The following is a 25,442-nucleotide window of genomic DNA, read 5'->3' as shown; positions in this document are numbered from 1 at the left end:
TTATTTTATACAATAATTTACTACTATTACATATCTATACATTTATCACTAACAGATCAGTTAGAACCACTAATAAAAGTCTACCCAATGCCGACATTTATTTTCTCTTCGATCAGTTTCTTATTTTGTTTATCTGTTCAATTAGTGAGATATGCACAATATATTATCCAGATTCAAATCTTTAAACTAATGAATTTCTTCTAAATGTATGGACTGAACAAAGAAATGTGCTGGACTTCACTTGTTACCTTTTAAAACCTTAACAGCATTTTCAGTATCACTTTTCACCCTCCCCCCTTCTGTAGTTAAAAATAGATGATGCTGGAACTTATAGAAATCAATGAGGAGAAAAACAAACACGTGGTGGCCACCACCTACGGCTTATTCTTCTTCACTGATTTGCCTTTCTTGCACCAATTAATCTTTTGCTTCTTGGAACACATTCTCAAGCTGTGGAAGTATTTCTCCCTATTCTGCTTAGTCTTTTTATGGGTTGGTGTTCTCACAAATGGTAGAGTGGATCCAAGTGTCTCTTTTCACATCCTTCAATTATGTGGTAATGGTCTTCAACACCTGGTAATATCTTTCCCATTGCTTTATTGCACAACCAGAACGCAATACATTTCTACTTGTCACAGTCATTGTTTCACAGGTCTGATGAGAGGATCTTCAATCTCTTTTATTGTCCTTCAAGTTGTTTGACGTGCACTACAGGGCCACCTTAACAACTTTATGGGCCCCCGGGCAATGCAGTGTACCGGGCCCCTAAAAAAAATAAATATATATATATATATATGCCCCCTTAACTTACCTTAAGTCCGATCCTCTTCTTTTTTCCGTGCTGAGTCTCTTCTGCCTTCTTCCGTGCTGTGGTGTGGTTGCAGTGAATACCCAGCATTCACTGCAAGCACAGCACGGAAGAGGGGACCAGGGAGGGAGCCGGATCACCGCTGATGTGACCGCAAGGTAAGTATTTAAAAAAAAAAGATTTCGGACGGGCCCCCCTTGCCTGCAGGCAGGACCCCCGGGCACCTGCCCATCGTGCCCAATGGAAGAGACAGCCCTGGTGCACTAATCAAATATTTGATTGTTACAGTTTAAATTACATGTGGCTGTTTCCCTAAAAAATGTTTAAAAAATGTTCGCTCAGTTATTAGTTTGTTCAATTCTAACAGCAGTACCTATTATCTAAGAAATAATTCATCATAATTTCCTTGTTCTTCAGTAAACTAAGAGGCATGCTATCTTTCTTAAAACAATGAAATCCAAAAACTTTTCTTAAAGGTAATAAAACAAACTAATTTTAACCCTTCTTAACAATCTTTTATCCCTCCACTGATATCCACTGTTCACAATATATATCTCTTCAGTACTATATTATATAATGACCAGTATAAATCCAGATGTAATCTAATCAATGATAACCTTCTAAACTGAACTGTAATAGAACATCCTAAGATATGACAACCAACTTAACATTTTCTTTAAATCTACTATACAGCAAACATTTTTCTTATCAGTCCTACATACACATACATTATCACAAATCCCACATCCTACATAAATGATGAGAAATCACAGTAATATGTGCCTGTCAATATCCCAAGGGACAAAAGTACAATCAGATAATGACTCAATAATTTCTAGTTCAAATATGGACTGTGCAGAAAGTGTCTGTGTGCATTTTGTTTAGCATTGTTGATTCAAAGAGATATATAGAGTATATAATACAATTTTTTTTTAATTAGTTGTGGCAATACAGATACATTTTTACAATTCACGATAATCTTTGACTATAGGAGAAGAGAAAAATGTCTTCAATCTCAGTCCACTATGCAGAGATACAACAAACACGTGTGCATTATTTTGCATCTGAAGGCGAACCTCTGGATAGTGAAACAGAGATCTGAACAACTCCTAATTAAACTATATCTTGTCCCTGACAAAGAATTCTAAGATAATATTTTCATTCTTTTTGTGACATCATGATGTCAATCTTTGGCAAGGTAATATGGAGTCTTGTCATTCATCCAAAAATCGCAGATTTTTACATCTTCTTATCACAATTTATCAGTACCTCCGCCCCTTTTTTCTATTGAAGAAGAGAAAAACAAAACAAAAAAGATTTCTGTTGTTGACCTGTGAAAACAAATTTATATATAATAGAGAGAAAATGTTAGAATCCATAATACACTTTATTCTGTTACACAATATTATCAATATTATTTTCCCAGTGCACATATAATATTATTATATGGATTTTTTATTTAGAACATTTGATAATGACAGTTCCCCTACAATCCATTTTATAAACCGTTTAACATTAAGCATTTTCCAATACCTTGTAAATTATGGTTACACACTAAACGCTGGCGCAACTATATTTTGTTTTCAATTTTATCATGTTGCCATATTTCCAAACATTAATTTTTTTCTAACTTACAATTTGCATGAGTTGATTCTACAGATTTTAGCCTTTATCATTTTTGGAATAAACGCTTTTTCTATTGTAATAACTGTTATCACCTCATCACTTGTAGCCATCTTTTGTGTACTTAACCCAGATGCACCAACATTCTTATGGTTGACCATAGTTTTAAGGCTGAGCCGTACACTGCTCCTCCCCCTGTTCTGGTCAGCCACTTTGGCTGCGGAGCAATGGATAATGGTGGCAATGAGTGAGGGGTTCTTATATTCTCCCTCATACTTCCAAAAATGTAAATATTAACTCTTTCATTTACCGATTTTAGCTTACGGACTTTACATTTTTTTTTATTAAAAGGTACCAATAACAGAACGGTTTCATACAATCTTTCATTGGTTTTTTTTTCAACATCATTTCATTATTTTTACGTGCGTACTTGTGCTGCGTCCATATCTAGTATCCACAATATCTATTTTGATGCACCCAGTACCCTAATATTATTTTGGTTACATTCTAGCTTTCCACTTCATTACTTTTCAAAAACATCTCCAACAAAAATCTTTCCACCGATTCCTTATCAGTGGCTGGCCAATACAATGATAATCGCACGCATCAGACCATAAATAAATTTAGTGGTACCCTAAAAGTTGCCCCATGACGTGTTAGACTAGATCCCATTGCCTGTCCATCCCAGGCTCTTCCCCAGAAGATACAGCTATAACAAGTAGGAAGGATATACGGACTTTCCCACATCATATCCTTTAACTATCGGCCAATATAGTTCTAATACACGTCTGCGGGCCGCACTTCCCGTTGAATTGTATACAAAATTTGCACCCCTTGCATTGTAACATGGTTTTGTCCGGGAGACTTAAATAAGAAACTTCTCAATTTAAGTTCCTTAATGAATCAGGCCCACTGTCTCTATGTGTGGATGGGTCCACCGATGCCAGTAAGTGGCCGGCTTGCAGACAGGGAAGTTATGTCTAGCCAGATGTAGGTGGTATATATTGATAACAATATACTGTATACTGAATTTGGACATCTGTCTGTATCCAGAGAATTGAGATTCTAGTCAAATTTAAATAACTGATATAAGTATATTTGGTAGAAATCAGTGTATATTTATATTTAGGTAATTTTGTTGACCTAGTTAATTTTAAGGTTTAAGCCCAAAGATTTAAGAAACAACAAATTATGCAGATATAGTGGTGATATGCCAGGTACAGCATTCACGGATTCCTGTATATAATATTTTGTGAGAAAGTACAGCATTCACAGGAATCAGACACAGGTATGCTGAACCATTTAACTGTTTATTAGCAATTGTCAGGATGGTAAACAGTTCCAACGCTGGTTCTCAGCAATCATATCCAGTAACAGTACACAAAAATCCCCACCACCTACATCTATTTATATTTATTTATTAGTATTTTCTTTTTAATACTCATTAATACACTTACCCATATGCTTTGTTCAGATAATAGTTCTATCAATATATCTCTAAAATTACACTAGTACACTGCATACATACATCTCATATCTTTATAGTTATCTGTACCTGGCATATCACCACTATATCTGCATAATTTGTTGTTTCTTAAATCTTTGGGCTTAAACCTTAAAATTAACTAGGTCAACAAAATGACCTATGAAGAATTAAGTAAATATACACTAATTTCTACCAAATATACTTATATCAGTTATTTAAATTTGACTAGAATTTCAATTCTCTGGATACAGACAGATGTCCAAATTCAGTATACAGTATATTGTTATCAATTAATCTCTAGTAATATTCAAACAAAGCATTTTAAACTAATCACCGTCCTTAAACCCTGTTGGTGTATCCTAAATGAAGTGAGAGAAAAGAGAAAAAAATATATATATAACCCGTATATTGCAAATAATTTGAACTATATGCTTCAAACTAATATATAATTACAGCATAAGCTTTAATTGCAATATATATTCAAACTTGTTTAAATAATTTAATAGCTAGTGTCTGTAAGTAGAAAGAAAAAAAAATGGCATTGTGTCCCGCCCTTTTTGGCTCTCTTGGAAACAAAGAATGAATAGGTTAATGTTAATTAATTTAGGAAACAAACAAGAGATTTACCTTTCAATCATTTCCCAACTAATCTATATGCAACAGCTCTTTTATAGCATCCACAAACCTCTGTTAAATACTTTGGTGTGAAAGATAATTTTCCCAAGAGAAAATGCCCTTAATTAACATTGAAATAGACAGTAACTTTTAGTCTTAATCATATGATAAGTTTTAAGTAAAATAATTAAAAATGTTGGAAAATGTTTCAGATATCAGATATGATAAAATATATGTCACTTTAATAGTTGAAAAAAAACAAAAAACTTTCTGTGAACAAATGTTCCAATAACTTTTAATTCCTCATTTTTCATACTGTCACAACCACCTCTCTGATTATTTAAATACAAATATTTTACACACTTGTAATTTGTATATTTTACAATATATCAAACATGTCAACAAAAAGGAAAGTTTTTCATACATTGTACAAAATATCATTACATCTCCACCATGCTTGTCTTAAAAATGGCAGATCCATGCAGCTCCTTACACAGCAGCCATTTTTAAATTCCTAAGAAATCCTTCCATAACCTTATAATCCTAAACTACAGTCTACTAGGATGATGCAATTTATTCATTTTCGCACATTATTTTCAAATTCACATATTACACAGGCCTAAAAATAGACTTCAAATCAAATAGTACAGTTTTCTCGATTGGTATGCCTAAAATCAGATACCTCTATTTGCTATATTTATATAACTTAATATTGGACTTCTGACAGGATGAAAAATTCACATATGAAATTACATTAATCTTACATTTTTACAACAAAATCCACAGTTGAGCAATTGGAATACATTTTGTCCGAACAAGATCTTACCTTGAATGTCCCAGAATTCCTTCAGCAACTTCCAGCCATGAGCAGATTTCTGCCTTCCAAAATGCTGCTATAAATTTGATGATTCCACACTGTATGTTGATAGATCAAAAACTGGAAATCCATTTGTAGAAAGTTGAGAATATCCCGGACGAGCCCCCATCTCTTGAATTCCTTTTTCAAAATAAATCAATATTGTCCATTCAAGTGTAGATTTTGCAATAAAGAGATTTAGTACATTCTTAGTAAATATCCATCAGCCATTTTAAAGGACAAATAGTTCATATAATTTATATAGTATCTTTTAGCAATTCCCAAATAAACAGTATGTATAAAAACAATAATAAATATATAATATATTTTGCAAATTTGGTTGCACACAATAAATTGTATTATTATTATAAATACAACTTCAACAATAGATAGTATACATAAAACCATTCACATCCATATAGTATCCAGAAAGGTGCTGTATTGTTGTTAAGTTATCATGTTGAGGACTTTGTATCAACATTATAATTTCTTATAAATGTTTCTCCACTAGTTTTTCCTTAACCTTTTTTTTTGTAGCCCAATTTCCCCAAAATTTGAATATACACTTTTCTTGAGTCTAAGAAGAGTGTTTAAAAAAACCTTATTAAGAAACAGTAAACAAAAAAAAAAATGCCTGAATATTCATACTATTTGATGAGTAGGTCAAAGCCACAGCCTAACTTTGCAAAGGATTGGGATGATGTATTAGCATGGAGATGTTTAGACCGAACAAGTGAGATAGGAGGTGTTCATATTAAATAATATTGGGGCTTGCAGGAGTGTTAGCCAATGCAATAATAAAAACCAGGTAGGCAATTATAGACTGGATGAGTCTAACAAATTTAGTATATGGGGATCAGTGATTATGTCAACATACAGATCATTTTGCTGTGAACTTTTTAAACATAGAACAATTTATTCACAGATATACATATCAGCATAATAAACATTAACTATGTAAAATCACTTCTGCCAGGAATATTGTAATCCATAAACAGCTGTGATAAAATATCACTAGACTAAAATGATTCTTTCACTGATTAAAACCGATATTCGCCCCATAAAAATCCAAACCAGCAAACACTATTTGAATAATCTAAATTGAAAAAAATCTTGCAGATACTCAAATTATGTCCGTGGGAAATCCCGTTGGTGTTAAGAGGAGAGGTGTACTCCGATCTATCCATGTCCAATTTAGCTGCAGTTTGTTCTCAAAATGAATAGACTCCTGAATGTATCTAAATAGATGCTCAAAGTAATGGTAACAATATCTTCAAGGTGCATACATCGAGGAGGATAGGATGATACTTGCGGTTTGTAGTCCTGTCGGTGGTGGCTGAGTACCCAAATACTGACATTACACCAATACCACCGCCACCCCTTTCCCCCCCAAACATTACACCAATACCACCGCCATCCCTTTCCCCCCCCAACACATTACACCAATACCACCCCCAACCCTTTCCCCCACCACACATTACACCAATACCACCCCCAACCCTTATAGAAGTAAAAGAGTAAAATATATAAAAGAGTAAAATAGTAAAATAGTACAAGAGAAAAGGCGCGCTTCTTTAAATTAATGAAATGTGTACTAGTGAATAAAATCATTTGAGACGACAGCCATGGACAAATAAGACCAATGTGTAAGTGCAAATAAAAGAAAAATGTTGTCCAGCGCTCAGAAACAAACAATATATAAAAATCACTGTGTCACATATACATAAAAGGAGAATTTTGTGCACAATATAGCTATATTGGGATTAAGCTCACTTGCCAGCATCAAGGTATCTCCTGTAGGCGAGTACCTAAGCTAGTGATACAAATTTATATTCAGGGTGTCTCATTTAGAACCTTTATCTTATATAGCCTGCAGCACCTGAAGGGTGTGGTCAACTCCCAGAAAATAGTAAAAAGATAAAAAGGTGCACTTCTTTAAATTAATGAAATGTGTACTAGTGAATAAAATAATTTGAGACGGCATCTCCTGTAGGTGAGTCCCTGCCTAAAACTGTCTAGTAGTAGCACCAAGCCTGCTTTCTTTGACCTGAAATACCATGGTACGCTTTTGTTTTCCCTAGTCCATGAGACGTATCCATACGGTGTTAAATGTCTCTCTGCTGAAACCAGCTCTCCGTCCTCTGGTTCTTCTGCACCTTTGTCTCCGCTCAAGGTTCAAGGGCATTTAGAATAAATCGTGGAAGATATATTCTAAATGCCTTTGAATATTCTAGATTCAATATACCTTCTAGATTCAATATCTCATAATATGGACTTAAATGTTCCTGGGAACTGCCTGTGGTTTATGCCCACTATCCAGATACACCAAAGGCGTCTGGTAGCCACCCCCTGAAGAGGGAGTAATGTCATGTTCTGATATGTCCCTCACCTAAAATGACAGCCACTATATAATCCAAGAGGGAAAGTGGACTGCACAGGACTTGATTCCTGGTTCTGTAGGCTTTGGACAGTGGTGCTGTCTGGTGAGCCACAGCAGAAGCTGTTTATCTCTCCCTCATTCTAGAAAACCTGTACCCTGTGCATTTGTTTGGTGCATGCTCAGACTGCTTCAATAACATAAATTGCACTACTGCCCACTACCTGTCCACTGATAATCCCCTTAATTCTGGAGATTTATAAATCTGGCAGGCAGTAGCACAAACTGCCAGATTATTGTGCGTCTAAGCCTTGATCCAGCCTTTCTCTGATTCGACTCCTTATGTAGGACCTCAGCTATCACCTGATGACCCTCTCAGCTCTCTAACTCTTGCTACAGACATTTCTAGTTCTCTAACTCCAGCATATATCACAGACACTTCAGGTTCTAATATCTCAGCCACCATTGTGACACAGCTCCTTGTGACCGAAATCCTTTATCTCTGTTGAACTCAGGAAGGTAGCATTTCCATACTACAGCAGACCTGACAGAAGGATGCATATTTCAACTACACCTGTCTTTAACAACTCAACATGTCTCAAAGACAGAAAAGGCAAATCAAACAGATGCTTTAATTTTCTTTCAAAAATAAGGGGGGGGGGGGGGGGGGGGAAGAAAAAACTAGACCATCATCACACCTTACTCGGGATTCACCAAATCCCAACACAGACATAGAGGAACCACAAGCTGCTCTGGTTTTCATTATGAAAGGCATTAAAATTATTATTCAATCAGAAGTCCAAGCTATAATCGAGGAGTTCAGAATTGAAGTTGAGGTTTTAGGTACAAAGACCAATGCTCTAAAGAAAATAAACTGATGAAATATGCTATTTTCAGGAATAGTCAAAGCATGAACTAATGAATATTAAATGTGAACTGGATACCCTCAAAGATCAAATGTTAGATATACAAATTTGTTCTTGGTGCAACAACATAACAATTATAAACATTCCTGAAACAAGAACCCAGGAACACTACCAATATGCCTTGATGGGGGAGGGGGGATTCAAATCTCTCACTCTAGGTACTCCTACAACTTGACCAAGCTTTTCATGCACTCAGACCTAAGCTTAGACCTAACCTCCTTAAGATGTAGTTGTTCTGTTCCACTATTATACAATTAAATAAAGAATATTATTTTTGTCTACAAATATCACAACAATTTCATACTCCGGAACAGGACATGATCATCAACAAAAATACTCAGGAATCACAAGATTGGTATTCCAACTGATGGTATTTCACGAAAACGAATCTCATTCTGTTAAAACACCAGATAAAAGAATGATGCTTCTTTGAAAACTTGGCCTCATAGAGGAGCCTGCTGTGTTTACCTTACTTCAAACCTAAAGCAGAGAGAAACCTCCTGTACATAACACTCCAGAAATGTTTTCATCAATTCTGTGGGAAGCCCATGAGGCAACCATTCAATGCAGCCTTAGAAGATGGAGAAGAAACATATCATGACATAAAATCTATATACCAGTGGCCCACTATATGCAAAACTTACCTTAAACTGATTGCTCTAGGGGTCAGCTTAGCCAAATTTTATCTAATGAAGCAGCCAAGATATTGCAAAGGCTCCAGCAAAAAGATCATGAAAAAGGTCTTGGAGTGTACACTTGCAGCCCAAAAATTAAGAGATAAATATACTCATAATCACATTAGCTCAAACTAATATATGACCTAAAAAAATAACTGATTGCTTTAGAGATTACTTAATACTCACTTTATAACCTAAAATCATAAATATCAGACCCCTCTATTCTATAGACTTAGATTAACAAATTTGAAAATTCCTCAAACCTGTCTAAACTACATACATCCCAAAACGATTATCTTAATAAAGAGATAACAAAAGAAAAGACTAGCCAAAAATATCAAAACATTTAAAAACACTTCTGCACTTCCACACTTCTGACCAGAAGGCCTCACCCATATGTATTACAAAAGATTCTCTGGATCCCTAATTCACATGCTACTTGAGCTATTTAACTCCATCCTTTGTGGATTTAAATTTGGTCCAGCCACGACTAGGACGAAAATAATCCTCTTAAAACTAGGTATGGACCCTAATGGTAGTCATAGACCAATTGCTTAACTGAATATCGATCTTGAATAGAGTAATTACATCCCTAGAACCAGACAAAACAATAATTTCTGACCTTGATGATGGCCGTAGGTACAGAAATTGCTTTTGACAGAGTTGAATGTCATTACTTGCAACAAACCTTATCAGCTATGTGAATGAGAGGATCCTTCTTAAGGGATGTAATAGCTCTCCATCTCAACCCAATAGCATTGGCATTAAAAAATGGGTCATCAACTTTTCAAAAAGGTAATGGTACCAAGAAAGGCTGCCCACTCATCTTCACCTTGGGGGCATATTAAATTAGGTGCAGGCATCGCAGCTACGCGCTGGAACAGCCCACAAATGTAATTCGCAAGGAAAATCAGCCTCGTTGCGTTATCGTATTACCCTCGGTAATGTGCACTCCATTACCCGCACTTAATTGAATATGCCCCCTGACATCTAAAATCTGCCAAAATCCAGATATATCAGAAATAAGAGCTGGCCTCCAGGAGCACATCATTTCTTTATATGCAGGGATTCCCCTGACCAGATCCTATAACCCACTTTATGTAATTAACTTCCCACCCTTGATAGAATCAATAAATTCTTACCTAAAATGGGATAAGCTTCCAATATCATTTGTGGGTTGAGTTAAGACTAGAATATGAAAATCCTGCGTACATTTCTGTACCTCTTTCAAACCTTACATAAACCTTTGTAAGAAGGAGGTTTGACTAGCCCCCCCCCCCCCCACCCCCCCCACCCCCCCGCAGAACCATTCCATATAACTGTCTGGACTCATGCCACTCATACTTATAAGATGCTATCCAACTCTTTTCAAATTATCCCATTGTGAAACAGGATGCTTTGGAAAAGTCAACAGTGAAAATGTCTGCACCAAAATTTCTACAGTCATAAGTTCGACACAGTTATAGGGTCGACAGTCAGAATATCTATATGTTCAGAAGGTTGACACCATTAAAATGTTGACATGTAAAATGTGTGAAGGGCTGTAAAGTTGACTGTCAAAATGCTAACATAAATCACTAGATTTAAAACGGTAATACATGAAAAGAAACAAAAATAAAAAACAACGCCAAAATGTTAGCAAAACAAAATGGCGTGCCCCTTCCCCAAACAGCTTAACTAACCCTAGTGCTTGTGGCACTATAGCAGGGAAAGCCGCAGTGTGGGGTCCCTCTGCCTTAGTGCCAAACCAGCCCCAGGCTGGTCAGTACGTGTCGGGTTCCCTAGAGAAAACAGGTCCCCCCCCAAAAAAATGTGGGTACCCACCATAGGTTTATTGAGCCCCATGCTGATAGGAATAGGGTTATTCACACCCCTGGAGTGGTAAGTGTGAGATAATGCTGATAAATTAAATTTATAAATCCACGTTGTCCTTGGTGCACTACAGGTGTCAGCATGCCTAGGCTGCCATTAAGCGTTCAGGTATAGTGGCACTTCGGGAACCACAAGTGCCCACTGGGACCTGTAGTGCACCAAGGAAAATTTTAAATACTTGAGAGCAGACAGCGGGTAAAGGTGGAAGTAAGCTGAACAGGTTACACTGGGAAGCAATGAGCTGCAGAGAGCAAAAGCACAGAGATCCACATAGGTGCATAACTCAGGAACAGGGTAGATGAAGCTGTGTCTGCGGCACTGGAATGAATCAGCAAAAACACAAAGACAGGTACTCAGGTAAGTATAACCAGGAACAGGAGACAAAGACGAATGCTTCCTATCAGGTTGAGTGACCTGATGCTCTGGCCCAGTCTGCTGGGCGAGGCTGTCTTTTAAGGAGTACCAGCAGGTGTAAATCATCCTGAGAAAACAAGCTTAGTTCAGCAGGGAGGGAAACAGTTCAAGCTCCACAGTGGCCCCTTTGTGGCATGGTGGTACTGCAGGCTGTATATATCCAGAAAGTCCAACATAGCTCCTGGCAAACAGGAGCTGCAGGAGGCAGATCGTGACCAGGGCCAGATTAACCCTAGGGCTAACTGGGCTACAGCCCAGGGGCCTCGGGCATCCAGGGGGCCCTTGAAAGTGCTCAGCAGCAGTATTGATCGGTCGGGGGCGGAGGCGCCCCCGGAGCGATCAATGCTTTTGAACACTTTCACTGCGGTCCTTCCCCGGCGCGCTGTAGTATCCTTACTGAGGAGATCTCGCGAGTCTCACTCTCACGAGATCTCCTCAGTAAAGAGCGTACAGCACGCCGGGGAAGGACTGCAATGCCAGGAGAAGGAGGCAAGTGCCTTGGGGTCAGCTCGGCTCACCGAGGGGGGGGGGGGGGGCGGCTCGGATCACGGGGGGCCCTCACTGGGGAATGGAGGCCCCCTTAGCCCAGGGGCCTCCATTCCCTTAATCCGGCCCTGATCGTGACACAGCGTCTTCTTCTGTAATCAATCCAATGATCCTTGACAAAATAAAAATACTTGATACCGATGCAAGACAAGCTCCTAAGTGCTCGGCCGTAAAATGAGCTCTTAGCAGCAGTATTTGTTTTTCCCCATGGCTTGAACTTGTTTTTACAAATATCTTCAATGCAGATTATTTTACATTACAACATATCGATCCAGCTAAGGACTGCAACTCCCTTCTTCCTTAGAGTCGTTCTAAATAGATCTTCTTCTTCTAGAGGACAAATCTCAACCCAATTAATGTTAAAGCATACTCAAGCTCCCAAAGAACTGCATGAGCTCAGATGGGAGTAGGACATGGGGAGAGTCTAGACCTTGAGGAATGGTCAAAAATTAGCAATAATTTATTGAAAAGCTCAGTATGTGTAAGAGTAAGTGAAAATGTCTATAAAATAGACATTGGCCGGTTAGACACCAAATCAGAACATTAACAACCGAAAAACATCCTATAACAAATTCAAATGGAAGTGCAAAAACACGTGAATGAGGAAATTGTTCCTGACCAGGGTACCTGTGCAGGAGGATTTGGGCTTCCCCTCTTCCAAAGATACTATGATGCTACATGTATCAGCCAGCTCATTGCGTGGCATACATCACAATACTTTAAACGATGTGGTGATATAGAGAACAACCTAGCAGGGCATCTCTGGACCACCCTGAACGTCATTCCATGGCTCAAACCACAATGTAGACCAAAATCAGTTCTTTCAATTACTACTGTAAAGCTAACGCTAAGCACCTGGGTCAGAATCAATATAAGTCTCTGCATGTCAGTCCAATCCTCTCCACCATTCCCTATTTGGGACCATCCTCTCTTCCCCCTGGTACAAAACCATGATATGGCAGCTGGCTGGAACGTAGCTGCTATTATTCATTTCCACCACTTAATTGGGGGTATTGCCCCAAATTCAAGCACCCAGCATGAAACTAAAGGTCCCATCACTCCACCTTAAATAAGCCCACTATTAGATTACATAGCCCCAGCATCACACCACAAATAAATTAATAGCACCCACCATTAAAAAAATTAGCCCTCCACACACACCATTATTAAATTTAGACATCCCCACTTCCCTCACATTTTTTATCCATGCTGTGTTGGAAAGGAAAACTCTTTTGTCTGCCTTTATTGCAGCCTGCATACACAGGAAGCAACACCTATCATGTGGTGCGTGTCCCATGTGAGACATTGTTAGTGAGGGAGATAGGAGACAACCAGACATACAGAGGAAGGGAGGGAAGAGTGGATCACATGATCTTCAGCCCCATGAAGTAAGGTTGCTGGTCTAGGAAGTGGGGTCAACCATTAGGCCCCTATGCCCCCCTCCCCTAATACAGCTCTGGCCATACCCTTTTCAGTATTAGATCAATCCTTAAATCTAACACTGGGTGACTTCTCCCTTCTCACATCCCCCTTACCATTAGAACCATATTGACCAACTTCCACACAACCCCAACTGCTATTTCCTAGGGGCACTAAACTATATTCCCAATTCTCCTACAAGCTTAAACATAAGAGCTTTCACTTTGATATGTTCAATCCTGATCATGTTAGAGGCATAATAAGTACACTGTATTTTCATGACTAATGTTATACTGTAAAGTAGATTAATCATTTTTCAAGTTTTAATCTCCATCTTTTTTCCAAAAGTTTACGGCAGTCTGGTAACTCTACTAAATATGTTTCTTAAAGGTAGGCTCAGGGCAATCTTGGGAAGAGGATGAGAGGTAACAGGCCTAAAGTTTTTGTTTCTCAGGTTTACATACCAGTTTGACTAGTTGTTGTACATATAGTGCAAACATATTACCTCACATTCACAGGTTATCTGATAGGTGCCAAAGAGGGGGCAAGTCCAGGTAATGTAAAGATGTCCACACTGTTCAATACTGGAAACTTCCCTAGTATCACTGTGTATGTGTTTTCTTAAATGTACACGATGCCCTAGTGAGTGGATTATTTTTGGACCTGTCATCGCTGTTGGTCTCTGAGTGTGGTCACATATGAGTACTGAAGACCTGGATCTGTCCAAGTTTGTGGTTGAATTACAAATCGATCCAGAGAGGTAGTCGAGTGGCAGGATTGGACATCATAAAGAACAAGTCCACTTCCGATAGCTCTCACATCCATTCCTTATAGTATTGTGACAGGCAAGTTCCACGTACCAATTTTCAAGTTACAGCCCCCATACAATGGCTCTATGCCTCAAAAGGATGTTAGAGGAAACTACTTTCTCGCAGGCAGCTGCACATATGACTTGGGGATGACAAGTATTTATTAGTAATTGTTCCTATGCCAATTGTGGTTTTGATAAAGAGGAATAGTGCTTAATACATATATAAAAATACATTTTGAATCACCCCACACTGTGTTGACCTGTAAATCTCATTAGGGTGGGTATATTGGGCTGTCTTCACACCCAATTAAATGAAAACTTCATTGATTTTTCCTTTCTCCACACCCTGTGGTAACGCACACTAATTGTATATGTAAAGCAGGTTTTTAGGGAGGGACAGAAGAATCATTAAAAACTTTAGACAGCATTATAGTGCCAGATGCTATTTCCCCAGAGGCTACAATGTAAGGAAGCTGCTATAGAAATCCAACCAAAGGAAACCATCAATATAGCGAGATAAGACTTGACTGCTCCCAGTGGTATGAGGATTTATAGTTTGTAACTCTCATGGACAGTATTTTTAAGCCATCTGGCTATTGTTTCTTTCTTTGCAAATCTGAACTGTATAATTTTTCGTGAGTGAAATCTGAGGATCTGGAGAGAATGAGGGAAGTTAAACATCCTAATTGATTTTATTCACTGATAGAACATTGGGAAAAAAGGAAAAAATGATCTGCAAAAGAACCTCATGCCCATCGTACACACCAGTCACGCCCAACATTAAAACCACTGACAAGTGAAGTGAATAACAGTGATTATTTCATTACAATGTCACCTGTCAAGGGATTGGATATATTAGGCAGCAAGTGAACAGCCAGTTCTTGAAGTTAATATGTTGTAAGCAGGAAAAATGGGCACGTGTAAGGATCTGAGCGACTTTGACATGGATTAAATTGTGATGACTAGACGACTGAGTCATTGCATCTCCAAAATGTCAGGTTTTGTGGGGTGGTGTATCCCGTTTGCAGTGGTTAGTACCTACCACAAGTGGTCCAAGGAAGGACAACCGGTGAACCGGCCACAGAATCACGGGCGCTCAAGGTTTATTGATGAGTGTAGTGAACGGGGGCTAGGCCGTCTGGTCCAATCCCACAGAAGAGCTACTATAGCAAAAATTGCTGAAACAGTTAATGGAAGCCCCACCTCACAACGTACAGAACTTAGAAGCTCTGCTGCTAATGAATTGGTGCCAGGTACCACAGGACACCTTCAGAGGTCTTGTGGAGTTCATGCCTTTACGGGTCAGAGCTGTTTTGGCAACACAAGGGGAGACCTACACATTATTAGGCTTTAATGTTATGGCTAATCTGTCTATAGCCGGATGGCCAACAAAACAGCCTGATGTGCAAATCATATAGCCCTATGGATGCGAGAGCTGTCGGCAGTGGACTTGTCCTTTATGATGGCTAATCCTGCCACTTGACTACCACTCTGCATCTGTATTTTAACCACAAACTCGGACAGATCATATCAGCCTAGTGCCAACCACAGTCCTATGTTCACTAAATTCATGTTTTACCAACAAGCATGTCAATTAACTCTGCACGCACTGTATGGTGCCCTATGCAAAATACACCATCCTCCATGGTGCCAGTTGGACAGCACTGATGTAAGTAGTCTCACCTGAGCATGTTTGGGTTTTTTTTGGGGGGGTTTTTTTAGTTCTGCTGCTGCGAAAAAGCAACCTGTTCTGTTCATCTATCCCAGCAACAGGTGCTTCCATTACTATGTATGACTTTTATAACTATCCAAAAAGCTGTTCCGATGTGTCTATTAAACACCAAATTCACATGATGCAAATAAACGTGCACATGAAACATCGCCTGTGAAGGACAACGGCATAGCAGCCAATTGTCCACGAATCCCAACATTCAGACTTATCACTGGAAAAAGTTTCTCTCTCTGGTGGACAGTGGTAAATAGTAATCCCCCCCCCCATGCTATTGGTCACGGAGGGAATATTTTGTCCAATTTAGTAACAGGCCTTTAGCCATCAGATATGGTGCCTGATAAAGATTGTTCACCTATAATCTGAATATGTACAAAAATATATTTGTGTATATATAGTGACATTTAATTAGTACTTTTTCTAATACTACAGTAGAAATCTTCACTCATTTTCCCCCTCGCTTCTCTATGGGGCACGAGGAAAAATGAGCAGATTTCTGTCAAAATCTCCACTGCAAAGTGTCTCCGGAACATCTACAAGACACCTCACGGCTAATTGAATTCCGCTCATAGGAGATGTATATGTGAACATTTGAAAGCAAAAAAAGCAAATTTACAGCTAATATACCCTAACCTGTATGGTGATACAGAAGAAAAAAAAAAAGACAATGGTGTGAAGAATACAGATTTGTATATTGTTTTGTGCAACATGTTTTATTCCACTACAGACACTGTCATTCCTACACACTTCAGTTCAGAACCTTGTTAAAACCTTTCAGAATAAAAAATACAATCAACCTCCATCACATCAATACAGAATGCCATCATATTTATTACAGACATGAATACAAAATATGTATAAAAGATAAAACTTTTACAAATCTGTTATTTATACAGAAAGCACATTTTCTGGAAGTTTACACTCTTGCACACCCCTCATATTATATTCACATATAATAACATTGGTACAGCCCAGTGACATTTACAGACACTCTCACAAGCTAGGTAACTTCAATACAGTTTATGCTTGAAAAAAGGTTGGGTGGTAGGAGTGGTCGTCCACAGATGACCTTTTATATTGTCTTATCATTCCAGCTTCGGCTGTGGTTCTTAGTAATGTATTTTATGTTATAAGGCAGCCACAGTAACTGGGTAGGAGCATAGTGTTCACATTTCTTTACTTTGTGTTTTAATTAATGTTCCTTTTGCTTTGAGGATAAAATGCGAAGCAAAAAATACTGAGGAAGAGGGAAAAAAATGCGAGAAAGGAATTTGGATTGTGTGTTAGCACCAAATGGCCGCTTCTGCAATTAGCTCCCTTCTACCTAAATAGACGTTTAAATGTGCATTATAATTTAAAGGGAAATAGATTCTCAGTGTCAATATAATCCAATGCAGTAACCAATTACATGCTTAGATTGCACTAATAGCACAAAAGCAGCATAACTGTAGAATTGTGGGTCATAATTAAGTTACCACTGGAAAAATGAAAACAAAACATATTTTGTGCAGTTTTTGCAACACCTCAAATATGATCTTCTATAAAAATGTATAGGTCTATCAAATGTACATAGCTTAAATTTGGTTGACTTGTGTGAATCAGCATATATCATGTAAACATTTCTTCCCCCCCCCCCCCCCAAACACACTCTCAGGGTATAGTGCAAGGTTTCCCAAAACCAGTCCTCAGAGCACCACTAACTGGATATAATTAGTACAACCTCTGGATCTGTTACAATGTGTAGAATAAATAAAGAACTGGTAGTTGCTCAAATCAATTTATAGGCTATAACAGGTGCATGAAAGGGTGGGGTTATCCTAAAAGGAAAAAACAGAGACAAATTCTCCCAGCACACTGCTATAGCCAGCAACAGATCTGCTATTTCTACTGTAGATAAAAATGCAAAAGTCTCAACATACATTTGCAAATGTGTGCAACTGAGACTTTTGCATTTTTATCTCCGACTCCTCCCTTGTACGTCCTGTCATGATTTTGCTGCACTTTATGTGAGTCCCCATAGCATTACTCACACATAAGTAGCATAGATGAGTATTACCCCATCTATTTGTTACTTCTGTATTCAGCGCTATGGAACCTGAGGTGCCTTATAAATAAATAGTAAGGCCATAACGAATACACCTGAGCTCCAGCAGGGAGATATGGAGAACATGCACTGTTAGAAGGCCTGAGGACTGGGTTTTGGGAAACCCTGCTATAGAGTAAAATGATTTGTATAATGCACGTCTGTTAAATACAGATTGTTGCAATCACATTGAACGTTGAAAGACAGGGCAAACTTTAGTTCCACAGCAGATAGAATATGACACTATGGGGACAGTCAGTTAACCACAATGGAACCGCGCACAAGTTATAACACTGTACTAGCAGTTATGAGCAAAGATTTTAACCAAGGACATTTCAAGGAGGAACCTTATGCAAAGTTACTATGGACCACTCTTAATGGAATCTGACTATATACGGCGTATGTGAAAGCAGCAACGGACATTTAATGCAAACGGTATAAACAAAGACCTCAATACTACTGCAGTAGAATCCGCTACATGGCACCTGCATTCAAGTCATTTAAGGGCATGAATACAGCTGCTGTAAACATCTTTGTGGATCATAACTGGGTCTTAGTACACACATGGACTCTCACTAACAGTGGATGTCACTATTGCTCACCAGGAAGAAGGCAGCACGAACAGCGCCTCAAATACTTAACTTATACCTACTTGTGAATTAATTTGATGAAAAAGGTGTATTTTTGTTTTATTAACATTAATTAGGCACAGGTTACAGCAAATGTAGTGGGTGAATTGTGGGCACACCATTTGTACCTAGTAAGCCGTCACGTTGGTGGCTCAAATTAGAACGTCATTTTATACTAAGCTTTTTACTTTATTGAAATAGTATGGAACATATTCAAAGGGTTCCCATTCGAGCATGGACACCAGAAGCTGACACAAACAGCACAGAGAAATTAACATTCTTGTCCAAATTATTTGCTCTGAAAACTGTTGGCAGCTGCAGACAGTATGTATAGTACTTGCTGCACTGGTTCTTCTTGCAGCAGGGTCTGTATATACCGTCTGTAGCTGACAATGGGTATAAGAGAAAATAATTTGGTCATAATACACAAGTCACGCTAATATCTATAAAAGGGGTGGGGTTCTGGTGTCATCACTTTACAGATTCCAGACCCTAATCCTAACAATAGATTGTACAGTTAGTGGGAACTGGCACTGCCGCTTTAAATAAGGAAATACCAATGTCGCTATATTAGGCAACGTAAATGTGAAGTGCCGGCATTTACGCTATTCAGAATTGATAGCAGGCGGGTCGTAATCTTGTGTGTTTGTTTTATAATAAGTCTACATTCATTCATATTGAACTCATACTTTTTGGAATTATTTTGTGGGTATATTAATTGTCGCAGTAACTAGTACCACACTAAAAGCAATCAGCCTTTAGCTCCTTACCTTCATATGGTCACATAACATCTGTGACTCAGTGTCTTGATAGTTTATAGGGGGGTGTACATCATCCCATGCATATTTTACACTAAATAGTGATAGAAAGCCTTTTTCTTGGCTCCTAGAAGGTTTTTGATATGTATTTCGGAATAAAAGGAGTTGAGAAAGAAAAAAAAAAAAAGGGCCTCTTCTATTTAGCTTCGCTTCAGATAACACATTAAAGCATATAGCAGCTAAAATACCAGACTTGTTTAAGCATGAATGTGCTATAACCCATAGCAAGCAGATAGCACATCATGAGCCTAGGGCAAAAAGTACTAAAAAACCCCTAGGCCACAGGAGGAACTACAGCAATATTTCTGAGATATCCCAAATTAAAACAACTAATGCCCAAGTTCATATAATGTGAAATTCTATGTGTAGTAAACGCTGCAACCCATTAGTTTGCTTAAGATATTTAGCACTGAATTTCTATTTGTCACACAGCCAAGAGTAAGTATTCACATCGGCTATCAGTCATTACCGGGAGGCTGCCTGTAGGCCATGTTTCGTATACAAAAATAAAACTTCCCTCATATTTCCAGTTCTTATTACGTTCCTGATAATTTCACATACATATTTGGAATGTTGTTAGTAGCCATTTTGTACAGGGCATGTTGCATTTTAGAATTAGCAGTCTAATAAACACAGGTGTTATGCAAGAATGCCAATAGATATTGCTAGTAGTCTGGAAACAGTGTTGGTCTGGCCCAATGAGATATCTGGAAAATCCCTGGCAGACCCCACTTGCAGATGGCCTAGCCCCGTACGTACGTACATACATGAGTATAATGGAGGGTGGTGAATAGAGGCCAGGTTAATAATGCACTAATAACCTCATGGGGCTGGACAGCCCCCTACCACAGCACGCTATTTAATTGCCCCCTTCTTTTCTCAGTAGACATGATGCCACAAAACTGCATTCACACATTTCCCCGGTAAGCGCCATTTTAGTGCAGGAAGCATCCAAACAAAAGACTTCAGTGAGAAGTTGTTTCCTCGTATATAAATGGTGTTAGCAGACGCAATATCAAAATAGTTTTTCCTCCCCAAGAATATAACATGACTCACTATCAAAGACCTGAAACTGTAATTTCACATTTGCTGTACGATAAAGCCACAAACTCCATGGAAGTGCTGAACTGGTCGAACCCATGTTCTATAGAAGTGCAAAGGGTTAAAGATTGGACATCACACAAACAGAAAGAGGGCACATATTATCTGTCAGTTTTTCACTGAGCACTTACACCTATTTCTGAAACTGTGGGCTCAATGTTTTCCACCCATAGCTCCTCCATTGCGGCGACAGAATACACACACAAATCATTTTAGGTCAGATGTGAAGGGAGGGGTGGAGGAGCAAGAGGACCAATCAGAACCCGCAATGTCTGTGATGGCAGCCGATTGGCCCGTTCATTCACAAACCCTCTGCAGCGTCATACAATCCCCACAGCTTGTGGTCATGGACTGTGCGATAACCCACAAAGCCCACGTCATGAGTTTTAAGTTCAAAAACAGGACGACAAATAAGTACGGATTTCCTAAGTGCCAAGCAATGTTCACTACCTTTGTTTAGTGTCCACTTAAGAGGAAAAAAAATCCAGGAAATCATCAAATTCATCTGAATGTTTATCAACAAAATGCCTTGTTCTTTGTTTGATAATTTGAATGTCTGCATCTTCCTGGAACGATTTCTGTAAAAAGACAATGTGACACTTGTAAGCACAGCACTTTAATAAAAGGTCTGATTTTACATTGTGAGAATGTAATTTAAAAAGGGGTTAACCAGGACCCCTCCCCCAATTGATAGATGCACTGCTCAAATGGTGCAAGCAGTCGCTCAGCCACCATAAGATGGTCAATTCCGTAAAGGGACGGACTGCACGCCACATATCTGTTTAATTATTAAAGGGAAACTCCACGTTTAGACAACAATCTTTACACGGTAGAGTTATTCATTCCTACTGCCCTAAGATCTGCTGTGTAGAAAGAATTGTGCTAATTTTCACAGTAGATTAATTTCTGATGTTGTTCAATAGAGGACAATGTAAGTGGAGCTCCGCTTTAACATTTCATTTCAGATAAGTGATTAAGCAAACAGAGTGGTATGTAATATTAGTTTTTGCTAACAACATGTTTTCTGACTCTTCAAGACTTTATGGAGACCAGAATATTAGTTTCTGCAAACACTAGAATTGTTACCAAGTGTCAGCTAGGATGGACATTCCATCTTGAATTAAATTCTGCAAAGACTTTCAGAAATAGCATTACTGTATAATACAGTCCTCACTCTTGTCATAATAACCCTTAATTACGACCAGTTATATAGTCTCTGCAAAGTTGGATTCAAATGAATGCAAGCTCACGGGCAAGGTCCCCTGTACCTATTGTATCATGTCTGTCTCCCTTTCATTTATTTTGCTAAATTCTGTGTTTTATACTCATCTGTACTACTGTGTTTTTCTTTCTGAATTAGATTATGTCTTATATTTGTATGATTGCCCAGCGCCAAGAAATAAGTGGCACCTAATAAATAAATAACAATCATGTTATGCACCACTCTTTATACCATCATGCTAGTTTGGGCCTGTGTTTTAGCTGGTGGTAGAGGGATTACTGAGTAAATGACCATCAATTCTGATTATTCATACTTTACCTCATCACTAACATCTGGATAGAAGTATGAAGTTATTCTCCTTTGAAAGCCTTTTTCAACAAACTGTCTTAAACTCATGGCAATTAAATGTAGCTCTTCATGTTCATAAGCGTAGATCTTTCCATTTTCTGCCACAAGAATGATCCATTGTAATGTGGGGGCCATGCTTCCAGAGCACTCCAGAGTACCAAGAACTTCCATTCTTGTACTTTTCGGGAGGTATAGGTGTTGCCATGCTTCAAGCATATACTTCTGACCCATGCAAATAGTGCCATTCAGATCACAGATTCGCAAGGATAGGCCATCAGCTTTCAAGGGCAACATGGTGTCTTTATTTTTTTGTACAAAGCTTGAGACCAAGCCAAGGACGTTCTCTATAGAGAGTAAAATTTTAATTCACACATTTTCACAAACATGACATGATTTAGGCATGGAAATAGAACTTTTTTAATTTAGAAGTTACATAAAATAAAGAACTTCTTCACAGTTTTAGACCAAATACTGGGGGGGGGGGGATGCTCTAAAACATCTCCCCTTTACACTAACACTATTAAATCTAGGATATGCAAGCTACTAACTGATCCAGGTCACACTGGATCTAAATTTTAATGACAGTGAATTTTGACTTCCCTACTATGCTATAGGGGTCTCCTCCACACAGGAAATTCCTGGTGACAGTGCCATGACATCAGCAGATTACTAATCTTTACCCACACCAAGAAGAGGACTTACGGTTCCTTTGCAGTTTTTGTATTAGCTTTTTCATTTCTAAAAGACACGGTTGGTGTTGAACATTGGATTCACTTCCTGCTTGGGAAGACAGAGATTGGATAATCATACTTTTTTCTTGGAGAGAGTGTTGCAGTCCCAGATTATCTTCTTCACAATCAAATTCCCTGTAAAATACATTTATCTGACTATTAAAGAAAGGCTAGTATGCACTTGTTTTTCAAGTACAAAACAGAATGTAGAGAAAATAACTCATTCTTAATAAAACAAAGTGCAGATCACAAAAACGTTAAATTGATTAGTAAGCAAAAGATAAAAGTGCTAGAATCTTGACTTGCACTCACCTTGGTAAAATGCACAGCTTGCTGGAGGGTGATAATGTGTGTGTATGGCTCAAGCTGGTGATTCTGTCAAAGATACTGCTTTTCATTTTCATAAACAAATCCAGTCAACTATTTTCTAGAAATAAAACCAGGCAAATGAATACTAACAACAAGAAACTAAAAAAGAAAATCTGACAACACCACAAAGTACAACGAAATGTGACCTGCAGGGAACACAAGGGAAACTTATCATTTTCTACCAGGTCTACACGAATGTTTTTTTTTTTACACTACTGGGCTAATTGAATACAACGCAGTGCTGAGTACACAAAATTGATGTAGCAAGATGATGATCGTTACCTTTTTTTTTTTTTAAACTATGCCACTGTGTATTTCTTACCCGTGATATTTTTCCTACTTAAATATTTTTTTCCCCACAGGCCAGGGTGGTTTCAGATTGCTTGCCAACCTCTATTCAAAGCAATTTCAGGTATACTCATTTTCATTACAGTAATTGGAGCTCTTTCCATTTTGCTAGTGTGGTCTGGAATCCTGATATAAAACTTGTTTATACACCCCATTTGCCTAAACATGAAGGCCAGTGTAAACACAAAGCTCCTGTTATATCACTAGTAAGCCAAAAGTCAGAGCTTGTGCAATGGAGAACATTAATATACTTCCAGCGTGCATGCCACATGTGCCAGAGCATATGACACCAATATGACATCACAACGTTCATACCTATTGGTCTCATTGAGAGCAATGGAAGGAAGCACTGATCGGCATGGGAAATTGTTCGTTTTCAATTAATAACTTGCCTTAACATGCATCCACGTCATATCTAATACAATGAGTAAACAGAGTGAAGAAATTAAGTAGTGAAAGGAATAGGGAATTAGCTAAATGTAAGAGCAGAGTGTGTATTTCAGGGGGAAGCAATGGCTAAACCTATCAAACCACCGTATGAGGGGGGGGGGGGGAAATGGGACTCCAGTCGCATTTCATAGAAACTATGATAAATGGATCTGTGTACTTTGGCCATAGGATTCTCCAGATTGAACACAATGTAAGTGAAAGAGTATAGTGAAAGAGTATAGTGAAAGAGTATAGTGAAAGAGTATAGTGAAAGAGTATAGTGAAAGAGTACAGTGAAAGAGTATAGTGAAAGAGTACAGCACTGCGTATGTATAGATTGTAGCTTTCAGTTTCTAAATCACAATGTTAAATAGACTGCTTAGGGTTTCACTTAGTGGAAAGGGGGTGTTAGCACCAATCCCAAATATTATTATTGAAGACTGGAACAAAAACTCCAAACGTTAGCCAGGTACAAATTCTATGCGATACATTAATAACCTTACGCTGTAATGTGACCTAAATCACATTACAAAGCACACGCTGCAGTACCGCCTCTGTCCACAAGAGGCAGTGGCACGTTACCTAACAATGTACCTCAGTGTTACAACATACACGTTCCGTCTATACGGCCGAGCAGGAAGAGACAGGACGACACATACACAGCACGACACATACACAGCACAATTAATTATCATCCAAACAAGCTCGATACTACAATGTCATTGGATAAAAAGAAGAAAAAGAAAAACCTTACTTACCGGACAGCTTAGGAGATTGTATACCGTGTGAGCAGTGTATATATATAAGTGCTATACCTACCAGAACCAAATAGGTAGAGCACTTATATATATACACAACCTCACCGCACAACTTGTCCGCGGCTAATCCTCGATAGTAATGACTGACGAGTCCTAAGATGGCGGCTGGATGTCACATGACTCCGCCTGTAAACATGTCAGCCGTGACTCATCATAAGACGTGACACGATGTACGTCACACAGCAGCCTATGTGTAATACTGCGTGTTGTTTGAGTTTCACAATGGCTGACCGCACATTATAAACGTGTACTAAGAAGTACCAATACGAAGAACATTGTTAATTCCTTGACAGTATACTCTATGTACTAACATTAATGGTAGCACACATTTTGTTGTGTATATCCAGTGCCCTGTAAGGACACCTTTATAGGGGAAATAGTAGAGAG

At 38.4% G+C, this 25,442-nt stretch overlaps 1 protein-coding gene across 2 annotated transcripts; it reads right to left on the bottom strand.

Annotated features, from left to right (window-relative positions):
• Positions 1 to 5,358: 5,358 nt before the first annotated feature.
• LOC142161262 (uncharacterized) lies at positions 5,359 to 25,233 on the bottom strand. Of its 2 annotated transcripts, XM_075216734.1 has the most exons (6): positions 24,996 to 25,233; positions 23,404 to 23,518; positions 23,063 to 23,226; positions 22,331 to 22,704; positions 21,241 to 21,368; positions 5,359 to 5,529 (listed from the first exon to the last, which is right to left on the bottom strand). In XM_075216734.1, the coding sequence occupies exons 2-5, from the start codon at positions 23,493 to 23,495 to the stop codon at positions 21,258 to 21,260; spliced, it is 741 nt and encodes a 246-aa protein (XP_075072835.1). In that variant the 5' UTR covers positions 23,496 to 23,518; positions 24,996 to 25,233; the 3' UTR covers positions 5,359 to 5,529; positions 21,241 to 21,257. The 2 variants fall into 2 exon arrangements, with proteins under 2 accessions (XP_075072835.1, XP_075072834.1); XM_075216733.1 differs by lacking the exon at positions 5,359 to 5,529 and having other exon boundaries at positions 18,357 to 21,368; positions 24,996 to 25,226.
• Positions 25,234 to 25,442: the final 209 nt, after the last annotated feature.

Source organism: Mixophyes fleayi, chromosome 6 (genome assembly GCF_038048845.1).
Source record: "Mixophyes fleayi isolate aMixFle1 chromosome 6, aMixFle1.hap1, whole genome shotgun sequence".
Lineage (NCBI taxonomy): Eukaryota > Metazoa > Chordata > Amphibia > Anura > Limnodynastidae > Mixophyes > Mixophyes fleayi.
Note: the sequence above shows the minus strand (reverse complement) of the source record. Positions and strands in the feature narration are given on the sequence as shown.